Raw genomic sequence first — 12,506 nt, 5'->3', positions numbered from 1 at the left:
GTAGAGTGCCCATCTACATGTCGAGCATGTACAGTCAAGTGCTGTAGACACTGATCAATTTGTAACCACAACTCCCGCCCCCACAATGGGCCTTGATAGAGAGTGAAGTCATCCCTTTTCCACCTGGGGAGCCATACTGTCAGACCTTTATATACAGCCCAGGAGTCTGTATATATGTATGCTGTTTGGTGCTTGCTTGTTTAGTTGGCGGTGATCAACCGTCATCCACCAACTTCCATCTGGTTTCTTGACTGGTCATACTGGGGAGTTAAAGGGTGAGACTGCCAGTCTAATTACCCCTACTTCCAATAACCCCTTTACTGTCTCCGTTATCTCTTTATGTCCGGGCAGGCGGTACTGCTTTACATACACTGCTCTTTCTGGTGGGGGAATATGTAACGGAGTCCACTTAGCCTTCTCCACCTGCACCACCCGGAGTCCAAAGGCATACCACCCTTGGGGGGGGGGGTTTGGAATTCTTTGCCCTGCAATAGGTCTAGGCCTATAATATACTCTGGGACCTGTGAAATTATTATTATTATTATTATTATTTATATACCACTTTTCAACTAAAAGTTCACAAAGTGGTTTACAGAGAAAAATCAAATAACTAAATGGCTCCCTGTCCCAAAAGGGCTCACAATCTAAAAAGATGCAAAAAGAACACCAGCAGACAGCCACTAGAAAAGACACTGCTGGGCTGAGGTGGGCCAGTTACTCTCCCCCTGCTAAAAAGAGGAGCACCCACTTGAAAAAGTGCCTCTTACCCAATTAGCAGGGGTAAATGAGGACTGAAGCCATGAAGGGTGCAAAGTTCAGTCCCAGGCAGGCTTTTTTTAAACCTTTTTTTTTTTTTAAGTCCCAGGTAGGACTTAACCCACAGCCTCCAGCAGGGGGCTCACTCCAGGAGCTTATGTTAAGGTTAAATTTGATATGGGATGGTTGGTGTTGGTCCCTGCTTTGTCCCAATGTGAGCAGGTTGCAAGAAAAACAGCAAATACAGCAGAGTACTTTCAGCAGATGTATTTGAGCAAGGGATATCACAAGTAGAGTAGTCAGTAAACAGTCCAAGAGTCAGCACGTAGAGCAGTCAGTCCAAGTATAACAAATCCAAATCAGTTTCCAACAATACACAGTCAACAGTTCAGTCCATAAGTCAGTAATAACATATACATACAGTATCCAGCCTCCTCAGTCACTGGCAGCAGTTCCTTGTTGGCAACAACTCAACCCAGGTATTTGAATGGCAACAACTCCCCTACTGCTGCACTGGAAGCTCCAGCAGACTAACCTTATGTAGTCAGCTTAGCCAATCAGTGCTGGCTTGGTCACACCCAGGGTGTGTCAGTCCCAGGTGCCTGCTGATTCTGCTGACTCATCAATCTACACCTGCTCCCTGAACCAACTTGTAAGCTGTGGTTCTGCTTCCCTCAGAACACAAAGCTAACAGCTTAACTGTGGGTTAAGTCCTACCTGGGACTTAAAAAAAAAAAGGTAAAAAAAAAGCCTGCCTGGGACTGAAATTTGAGGAGTTTTGCAGCCTCAACTGGCCCCCCTTTTGGTAACTGGCAACCAACCTGTATATTTTGCAGCCATGGAGCACCTCCCTTCCTAAAAAAATAAAATTCCTCATAGGGATTTGAGCCCCTAACCTCGGGCTCCACAGACCAGCACGTTAGCCATTGAGCCATAAGAGCTCTTAGGCTCAAAGTGTTTGGAACTAATACTTGAGGCGCTGATGGCCACCAGCTGGGCTCAAGATCTTATATATTAGTTCTGAACACTTTAACTATAGGCTTTCCTATAGCCCAATGGAGAGAGTTTCCTATAGCCCAATGGGGCACCTCCCCACCTAAAAAAAATGGGGTGTTTCACTCCAGCTGTGGCAGGAGTGCTTTTGCTATCAGGGAGCTCACAAGGGATGGACGTGTGTGTGTGTGTGTAGTTATTGACTACATCTAGTTTTATCTTATTACTTATTTCTCCAATAAAAAATGGTTTAAAAATAAATAAATAAATAAATAAAAGATTAACAAGTAGTGAGTTCCTACACTTTTTTTTTTTTTTTTACAAAAAATCACTGCTAAAGACAATCCATGCCTTCCAGAAGGCATCAGGGACACTAATTTAAATCACCATAAGGTTCATTGTATTCCATACCCACCAGGTATCCATTCTGCCGGTTTCACACTATGCGTGCTGCAGGAAACTATATGCCCTGGGTTCGAACCCCACTCCTGGTACCAATTTGTTATGTCACAGCTCTTCCCCACTGGGCCTCGTGCCCGCTTAAGGCTGATCAGTTTCCCTTTGTTTTACTCACCAGTGCAGCAAGCAAAAGTCAGAGTCAGCTCCCAGTCCAATCAGTCAAAGGTGACAAGTCAGAGTTCAGAGCCAATAACCCAAGTCACAGTCCAAGGTCAGTTTCCAGGTAAGCCAGTCCAATCAGTCAAAGGTGCCAAGTCAGAGTCCAAAGCCAATAAGCCAAGTCAGAGTCCAAGGTCGGTCAGTCGGTCTGTCTCCTCCACCATACACTCCTTCTAAAACCCACACCACTTCCTGTCTCAGGTGCTCCTTTTATCCTGAGGGATTTCGTCTCTAGTGGCTGCAGCAGTGCAGCACACCCTTTGCAGAAAGGCCAGGCCTTAACACTTAAAGGGGCCACTGCAGACACCACATTCCACCTCCTTGCCAGATTTTCCGTGGTTCCCATACATCATGCAACAAGGCAAGATTCCAAAAGGCTATGAGAAGGAGCAGAGGGAGGTGAGCCCAGCAGCCTGGAGCACCAGCATCAAACAGGTAGAACCAGCTTGGCTTGCACAGTGCCCACAAAGTGTGGAACACGAGACAGAATCAGGGTCAAGTGCCCACCTCTTGGAGGGTGCAGCTCTCACAGAGCCAAGCCAGATGGATCTGCCTCCTGTATGAACTTGAGCTGAACTGAACTGCATCCATAAAGTGAATTGGAGCAGGATTCGGTGCACGTGGATTCAGAAGTAAGTCCCACTGTATCCAGTGGGGTTTCTCTCCAGAAGGAAAAGGAGTACAGCCTGCAGGCATAAACTGGACGGTTTGCATGACTGCGGTCACATGGTGGGGGGGGAGGAGGAAGGAAAACCATTTTTCAGAGAGGAGGTTTAAGGGCCGGTCATTGTTAATGCTGTGACCTGTTCTTGCCCCACGTTTTAAGAGGGACGTGGAGAAACTGGACCAGGGGTGCACACCCTCCATTTGGATTCCTCGGAAATGGCTCAGATTTGTCTGCCACACAGTTGTGCATCTTTCTTGTCTTTCTTACTTGTGGCGAAATGTATAGCTGAACTACCAAGCGTTCTCCTTCACTTAAAATCCGTAATTTAAATCGTGTGTCTAATTTAAATTAGAAGGTGTGCTTTGTAATAATAAAATTTGCAGTATTTATTACTTAAGTAAAACAAACATTCATAGTTAGTTGGGGTTTTTTAGTCTTCCCTTTTTTTATTAGATATAGGGATGAATGCAGCTCACTCTCCACTCCCAGACGCGGCTGGGAAGAAGAAGCTGGTCCAGAAGAAGCTTTCCCAGCCCTGCTGTCAAAGAATGATTTCACTCCTTTGGTTTCTTCTCTGTCTTCACAGGGAGAGCTGTGATGGTTCATGACTCTTCAGCTGAACTTATTGTTCTCTTCTCCTTCCCAAGGGCAATTTCCAGCCACCAAGCCTGACCTCATTGCCCGGCTGGAACGAGGGGAAGATGCGTGGGTGCCCGATGCTCACGGACTGGATGAAGAGGCCTCTGGCTTTTGTTGGGGTAAGCGATCAAAACCCAAAATAATAATGCAGCCATCCCTTTAGTGAAACATTTCAACTTGAGTTTTATGTCATTGTTTAACATAAGAACATGAGAAGAGCCCTGCTGGATCAGGCCATAGGCCCATCTAGTTCAGCTTCCTGTACCTCACAGTAACACAGGACAGCAAGAGACCTGCACTCTGGTGCCCTCCCCTGCATCTGGCATTCTGAGGTAGCCTACTTCTAAAATCAGGAGGTTGCACATACCCATCACGGCTTGTAGCCTGTGATGGAACTTTCCCTCCAGAAATTTGTCCAATCCCCTTTTAAAGGCATCCAGGCCAGACGCCATCACCACATCCTGTGGCAAGCAGTTCCACAGACCAACTACACGCTGAGTAAAGAAATATTTTCTTTTGTCTGTTCTAACTCTCCCAACACTCAATCTTAGTGGATGTCCCCTGGTTCTGGTGTTATGTGAGAGTGTAAAGAGCATCTCTCTATCCACTCTGTCCATCCCCTGCATAATTTTGTATGTCTCAATCATGTTCCCCCTCAGGCGCCTCTTTTCTAGGCTGAAGAGGCCCAAACGCCGTAGCCTTTCCTCATAAGGAAGGTGCCCCAGCCCCGTAATCATCTTAGTCACACTCTTTTGTTCCTTTTCCATTTCCACTATGTCTTTTTTGAGATGTGGCGACCAGAACTGGACACAATACTCCAGGTGTGGCCTTTCCATCGATTTGTACAACGGCATTATAATATTAGCCGTTTGTAATGGAAGATCAGAAGATCATCAGGTGGATGCTGTGGTGTTGATAGTGATTCCATGTTTTGACAGCTGGCTGAGAGCTCTGGGAAGGGCAGGGCTGGCTCCACAGTTGTAATCAGTCAAGGCCAGTGGAGACCTGGTTGGACACCTGAGCTTCATTTGACCTTGATGGGACTTTGAATGAGCTAAGGAGGTAGCTCACAGCTGAGCTGTATTTGCACTTAATGGGACACAAAGGATAAAAGGCAGCTTGAGAAGGACCAAAGGAGCCGGGAGAAGCAGGACGCTGATCCAGCCAGAAGCGGGATGCTGACCCAGAGGGAGAGCCGGACGCTGACCCAGCCAGGAGCAGGACGCTAACCCAGCCGGAAGCCGGACGCTGACCCAGAGGGAAACCCAGAACCTGACCCAGAGGGAGACGCTACCTGACCCGGAGGGAACCAGACCAAGAGGGCTACCTGACCCAGACATACAGGAGAAGGGGACTGCCAGGACTCTGCTGGAGGACACAGAAGAGAGGACTGCCAGGACCCTGCTGGAGGAGACACACTGCTGGAGAGGAGGGACTCTACTGCAGAAGACTGGACCGGGAAGACTGGACTGTGCTTTGGAGACCAGATTGGACTTGAATTGGAGGCTTCAGACCTTTACCCACTGAGTTAAGTGGAGTTTTGGGGAGGGAAAGCCTCTGGACAAGAGGACTTGCGGGGAGTGTCTGTGTTTATAGCAATAAATTTGGGTAGTTGCTATAGATAAGGAGTTCTGTGTTCATTCCTATACACACCACAGTGGTTGTTCTAGAGATAAAGAGGGTGTTAGCCAAAAAGCGGGCAATAGAAGGGAGTTGAGATATTTGGACGGGACAAATTGGCGTAGTCGGCAGGATTTGAAAATTAGGTTAGGACACCGTTTTGTTCTCAATACCTTTGCTAATGATCCCAAGCATAGAATTGGCCTTCTTCACTGCTGCCGCAAATTGGGTCGACACTTTCATCGACCTGTCCGCCTCCACCCCAAGATCTCTCTCCTGATCTGTCACAGACAGCTAGAACCCATCAGCCTATATGTGAAGTTTTGATTTTGTTCTGGAAGAACTGCCGGATCCTGGCCCCATCTTCTCCTGCCTGCCCACCTGCCTTCCGCAAGCCCCCCAGACTCCTGCGCCGGCCTGGAAATGCCAGTGCAAACTTATCTTCCTCCATCACTGCGGAGGCTGAATGCAAGCTCTGTGGTCCGGTGCACATTCCTGCACTAGCCTAGCTTACTTCCACAAAGGCGCAAATAGGCTTTACAACACATTTGCGTCCCTCCCGGGCCAGTGCAAAGGACTTGCGTAGGCCCAGGGTGCCATTAGGATTGCACCATAAGTGTGCTTTCTCCTTCTTTTACTCTCTTCCTCTGTTTAGTTTGGGCTCCTACTCTCAGGTGAACTCTGGTCAACTCAGAGTGGACCTGTTTAGACTTCAGCTTTAGCGCCCTGTCCAAATTATGCCTTCCTGCTTTGATGGATTGATGGCCCTCACTTAGCTCCTGTGTCCCAATTTACTGGACCTTTAAATTATGTTCTAACTTAGATTAAGTTCTAAATTGGGATAAGAATCAGGTAAATTTAAATGAAATAAAAAAAGCTTCCTTTCCTCTTTTTCCTCCTCTGTTTTGTTTACTTTCAAAGTGCCTCTGCCTTGAGCTCTTACTCTCCAGTAGACTCTGCTGCCCCTCAGAGTAGGCCTATGTAGACTTGGGATGTAACTCCCTTAAGAATCAGCTCCCTGTCTAAAGTCTGCCTTATTATTATTATTTTATTAATTTATCCCCCACCTTTTTGCCCAGCGGGCACACAAGGTGGCTTACAAACACCTTAAAAATACATTTAAAAACAATTTACAATAATTAAAAATCTAAAAACAAACAAACCCCATGGATTTTCATATAAAAAGCAAGAATGCCAGCCAGCCTGTCAACAATTAAAAGCTTTTGAAATAAAAAGGTCTTCAGTCCACGCCGAAACGTTAACAACGAGGGAGCAGTTCTCAGTTCTAAGGGGAGGGTATTCCACAGTTCGGGGGCCACCACCGAGAAGGCCCTCTTCTTGGCCGCCGCCCCTCTCACATCTCTTAGTGGCGGCACAGTCAAAAGGGCCCCCCCAGATGATCAAAGAGCACAGGCAGGATTGTAAGAAAGGAGGCGGTCCCTCAAATACCCTGGACCCGAGCCGTAAAGGGCTTTAAAAGTCAGAACTAGCACCTTGAATTGGGCCCGGAACAGAACCGGCAACCAGTGTAGCCACCGGAGCAATGGCTCGACAGAGTCAAACCGATGTGCCCCAGCAACCACACGAGCAGCTGCGTTCTGTACTAGTTGTAATTTCCGGACTGTCTTCAAAGGCAGCCCCACGTAGAGCACATTGCAATAATCTAATCTAGATGTTACTAGGGCATGGGTTACTGTGACCAGGTCTGCGCAGCTCAGGTACGGTCGCAGCTGGCGAATCAGCCGAAGCTGAGCAAAGGCTCCCCTGGCTGCTGCCGCCACCTGGGACTCCAGGAGCAGCTGTGGACCCAGGAGAACCCCATGCTGCAGACCTGCTCCTTCAGAGGGAGTGCAACCCCATTCAGAGCAGGACGATAGTCCAGCACCCAAGCTGTGGATTTCCGAATCAAGAGCACCTCTGTCTTACTGCTTTTAATTAAGTAAGCACTTAAGTATTACTTTTATTGTGCTCACCCAGCTCCTGTGCCCCAAATTACTGAACCTTAGAAGTCCTTCCTCAGGTGAGATGAAGTGCTAACTTTAGGTAAAGCTAAATTTGAAAATTGATTTAAGGTTAGAAAACTGAGAGTACACTTATCTTCTCTTACTCCTCCTCCTCCTGGTCTTCCTCTCCTAAACATAGAGAGTACATTTGGCTTCTCCTTCTCTTCCTCCTTCTCCTTGTACAGATGCTTAACTTGCTTTGTCTTACTTGGCACTTTGTTCCAGGAAGCACTTCATTCCAGGAGGCCACCATTCCTGTCCTGCCTTTCTGGGAAATGATCCGTTTATCTTAAATTCATGGCATTTGCAAAATAAACTACACTAGACCAGTCCAGTGCTTCTTAAACCTTTTCCCACTGGGACCCACATTGAAAGTGACACTCTGTTGGGACCCAGCTTTCTGAGCCTTAAGAAACAGTTTCATATTACCAGCCATTCAGGCCTCTGGTTTTTTCCTTTTAATATGATGAGGGGAGGATCCACCTTCTGGAGCGTTTGTAAAGCTCCACGTTTATCGGATCAGGACTGTACTCCTGGCCTTACTCAAGGCCCTTTGCCTTACCTTCAATAAGAGCTGAGGTACACGCACCAATCTCCTCTATGGAGAACTCGTGCAAGGAAAGCGCCCTACAGGTAGACCACAGCTGCGATACAAGGACATCTGCAAGAGGGATCTGAAGGCCTTAGGAGTGGACCTCAACAAGTGGGAAACCCTGGCCTCTGAGCGGCCCGCTTGGAGGCAGGCTGTGCAACGTGGCCTTTCCCAGTTTGGAGAGACACTTGGCCAACAGTCTGAGGCTAAGAGGCAAAGAAGGAAGGCCCATAGCCAGGGAGACAGACCAGGGACAGACTGCACTTGCTCCCGGTGTTGAAGGGATTGTCACTCCCGGATTGGCCTTTTCAGCCACACTAGACACTGTGCCAGAACCACCTTTCAGAGCGCGATACCATAGTCTTTCGAGACTGAAGGTTGCCAATACAAAATACACGCACCAATCCACGAGTAAATGTGCATCACTCAGTTTCACTTTCCATAGAACTCTAAACCTTTTGCTTGTCAGCTTGTGGGCGGGGGTGGAGAACTTCATGCTCAAGAGCTTGTTGGGGACTGTGTTCACAGAACTGAGACCATTTTGGTAGTATTGCTTCCCCCTCAGCCTGCTCTTCAGTGTTAACTAAGGTAGGTTTGCATACTCATGAGTAAACACGTACATGCTGCTCTGTCTCTGTGGGGCTTGATACATTTATCTTGTCAGCTATCAGCTTCTCAGTTTCATAACTGACAGTTATGAAAATCAGTTTCAAAAATCATACTGTCGCCCATAGTTTGGGAACCATTACACTTGAATAATTAACTCTTATCAGTGAATCAGTAAACAAAAATACTGAACTAACCAAGGACTGGGCAGAGGCTGGCAAGATTCTGCTTTGCTTGCCACCAAAACCCTGAATTCCACAAGCAGAACCAATTGCAAAATAGTGAATATATATACACAGAATGCCTCTGAGGACAAGGACTTAGACATGCCATTTCTCTATTCATAAGCTGAAAATATTTTCTTTTGTTCCAGGAAGCAGCAGACCAGATAATGAGGATCAGGGACAGCCCCACTGGATGTTTTCAAAAACTGTCATGCATGAGGTCCAAGACGTGACTTTCAGAGACCAAGACAGAAGAGAGAAGAAGGAGCAAAGATGGACAGGGAAATGGAGAAATCAGTGGGAAGCTTTTCAGGGTGGAAATGTCTTCCGGGTAGAACCAGAAAAAGAAAATGGAGAGAGCGAGGAACAAGGCTCTCAAGGTGCAAAAACTTTCAAGAGTACATCAAAATTGAGAAGTCATCAAAAAAACTACACAGGGGTGAAGAACTATAAATGCTTGGAGTGTGGAAAGAGCTTCATGTGGACCAAAACACTGACTGTCCATCAGAGAATCCACAAAGGGGAGAAACCATATAAATGTTTGGAGTGTGGAAAGAGCTTCAGTCAGAAAGCAAACAGGACTTTTCATCAAAGAACCCACACAGGAGAAAAGCCATATAAATGCTTGGAGTGTGGAAAGCGCTTCAACTGCAAGAAAAGCCTGACTTTGCATCAAAGATCCCACACAGGAGAGAAACCATATAAATGTTTGGAGTGTGGAAGGAGCTTCAGTCAGAGATCACACCTGGCTGTGCATCAAAGAACCCACAGAGGAGAGAAACCCTATAAATGTTTGGAGTGTGGAAAGAGCTTCAGACAGAGATCACACCTGGCTATGCATCAAAGAAGCCACATGAGAGGGAAACGCTATACATGTTTGGTATGTGGAAAGAGCTTCAGTCAGAAAAGAAACCTGACTTTTCATCAAAGAACCCACACAAGAGAAAAGCCATATAAATGCTTGGAGTGTGGAAAGTGCTTCAGGTGGAACAAAAGCTTGAATATGCATCAAAGAACCCACACAAGGGAGAAACCTTGTAAATGCTTGGAATGTGGAAAGAGCTTCAGTGAAAACAGCAGCCTGACTGTGCATCAAAGAACCCATACAGGGGAAAAACCCTATAAATGTTTGAAGTGTGGAAAGAGCTTCAGTCTGAACAGAAATCTGACTGTGCATCAAAGAACCCATACAGGGGAGAAACCCTATAAATGCTTGGAGTGTGGAAAGCGCTTCTGTTGGAACATAAGCCTGACTTTGCATCAAAGAACCCACACAGGGGAAAAACCCTATAAATGCTTGCAGTGTGGAAAGAGCTTCAGTCAGAGCTCAACCCTGACTGTGCATCAAAGAAGAATCCACACAGGAGAGAAGCCATATAAATGCTTGGAGTGTGGAAAGCACTTCAGTTGGAACAAAAGCCTGACTGTGCATCAAAGAACCCACACAGGGGAGAAATCCCATAAATGCTTAGAATGTGGAAAGAGCTTCAGTGAAAACAGCAGCCTGACTGTGCATCAAAGAACCCATACAGGGGAGAAACCCTATCAATGCTTGGAGTGTGGAAAGAGCTTCAGTCTGAACAGAAATCTGACTGTGCATCGAAGAATCCACACAGGGGAGAAACCCTATAAATGCTCTGAGTGTGGAAAGAGCTTCTGTTGGAATGTAAGCCTGACTTTGCATCAAAGAACCCACACAGGGGAGAAACCCTATAAATGTTTGGAGTGTGGAAAGAGCTTCATTCAGAAAACAATCCTGACTTTTCATCAAAGAATCCACACAGGGGAGAAACCCTATAAATGCTTGGAATGTGGAAAGAGCTTCAATCAGAACTCAAAGCTGACTGTGCATCGAAGAACCCACACAGGGGAGAAACCCTATAAATGTTTGGAGTGTGGAAAGAGCTTCATTCAGAAAACAAACCTGACTTTTCATCAAAGAACCCACACAGGGGAGAAACCCTATAAATGTTTGGAGTGTGGAAAGAGCTTCATTCAGAAAACAAACCTGACTGTTCATCAAAGAACCCACACAGGGGAGAAACCCTATAAATGCTTGGAGTGTGGAAAGAGCTTCAGTCAGAAAACAAACCTGACTTTTCATCAAAGAACCCACACAGGGGAGAAACCCTATAAATGCTCCGAGTGTGGAAAGAGGTTCACTGAACGTCGAAAACTAAATGTGCATCAAAGAACACACACAGGGGAGAAACCCTATAAATGCTTGGAGTGTGGAAGGAGCTTCAGTCAGAGCTCACACCTGGCAGTGCATCAAAGAAGCCACATGTGAGAGAAACCCTCTAAATGCTTGGTGTGTGGAAAGATCTTCACTCAGAGTGCAAAACCGACTGAGCATCAAAGAACCCACACAGGGGAGAAACCCTAGAAATGTACCAAATGGGGAATGCACTTCAGTCAGAGAGAGAACCTGAAATTGAATCAAAAGGAAAGTGTTAAGTGTTTCCTTAATCAAAAAGATGCAGTTATATTGGAGAACAGTAAAGAGATTAATACAAGAGATTGCTGAGTTTGTTATCCCTTTGAAAGCAAAATTATTTTTTGTTTATTATTATTTTAGATGTTATAAAGAAAATGATGTGTATTTAGTTATGATGGTATTAACAGTTGCTAGAATTTTATAAGTTAGATATTGGAATGATTTTAGAACTTCAATAAGAGATGAACTGATAGAAAAAATAATGAATATCGCGGAAATGGACAACTTTCAGAATTATTGTATTAACAAAAAAGATACAGATTGAGCAATGGAAGCCATTTTACACATGGTAGAAAGTGGATATTTATAAAATATAATATAGGGCCTTTTGAAAAATTTATGATGTATGATATGGATAAATGGATAAATGATAAGAGAAAAAGTAGAAGAGAAATTAGAGTAGGAGATATACTGTGATTAATTAGCAGAAGTGGCATATGGTATTCTGCCCTCCCAAAATATATGTGTATGTTTGTATTGTTTTGTATTGTTGATGTAATGTATTCTTGATGGTTGTGATAAAAAAATATAGAATAGAAATTAGGAATGTCTAGTTTATACTTGTACAGATTAAAATAATACTCAAGCATACAGTTGTGATGTTCCCTGAACCTTCCTCTCTCAGAGCAATAGAGAGATCATATAACAAAACCAATTGGACAAAAGGAGGTAGCTCTTCACACAGCGTGTAGTTAGCCTGTGGAATGCTTTGCCACAAGGTGTAGATAGGGTCACTGGCTTTGATGGCTCTAAAAGTGTTGTCATCCACGGAGTGGCCGTTTGCCATCACCATGCCAATGTGTTGCCAATCAACCAGTGTGATGGCACTTGGCATCAATGTCACTGCCGGGGCTGACTGACTCTACTGACCTAGAAAGACGGGTTTGGGGGCCCTCGTGCCAGTCAGTGATGTATTCAGATCTTTCACTTCAAGGCTAAAAGCTGGGAGCCAAAAAAGGAGGAGATGGTGGGGTGTGGGGATGGGGCAGGAATTTCAATAACTAGAGGGAGTTATAAGAGTGGAAGGAGTGAGCAGGGAGAGGGAGATCTGAGAGAGCTGCAACTGAGGACAGAGGCACACAGAAAGGGGGAAAGGAGAGGAGGAGGAAGTCCAAGAAAGAAGAGGGGGCATGCATCAGCAGCAGAGAGGGAAGTGTCTCTGCTCAGGTGCATGGAGGTTGCATATGGTCATCATGGCTGGTGACCTCTACAAAACAGTCCAATTGCCTTTTAAAGCCATCTAGGCCAGGTGCCATCACAACCTCCTGTGGCAAGTAGCTTGTAACAGCTG

The 12,506-nt window shown here is 45.7% G+C and overlaps 1 protein-coding gene across 1 annotated transcript in view; it reads left to right on the top strand.

Moving 5' to 3' along the window:
- The window catches only part of LOC136635827 (zinc finger protein 585A-like), a 44,618-nt gene extending 33,528 nt beyond the window's left edge, over nt 1–11,090 (top strand). Inside the window, exons 3-4 of the mRNA XM_066610950.1 lie at nt 3,682–3,792; nt 8,868–11,090. Coding sequence (XP_066467047.1) covers nt 3,682–3,792; nt 8,868–11,008 — 2,252 coding nt within the window. The 3' untranslated portion in view covers nt 11,009–11,090. The remainder of the gene's footprint in view (nt 1–3,681; nt 3,793–8,867) is intronic.
- Nucleotides 11,091–12,506: the final 1,416 nt, after the last annotated feature.

This window comes from Tiliqua scincoides, unplaced genomic scaffold, assembly GCF_035046505.1.
Source record: "Tiliqua scincoides isolate rTilSci1 unplaced genomic scaffold, rTilSci1.hap2 HAP2_SCAFFOLD_104, whole genome shotgun sequence".
Taxonomy (NCBI): Eukaryota; Metazoa; Chordata; class Lepidosauria; order Squamata; family Scincidae; genus Tiliqua; species Tiliqua scincoides.
Note: the sequence above shows the minus strand (reverse complement) of the source record. Positions and strands in the feature narration are given on the sequence as shown.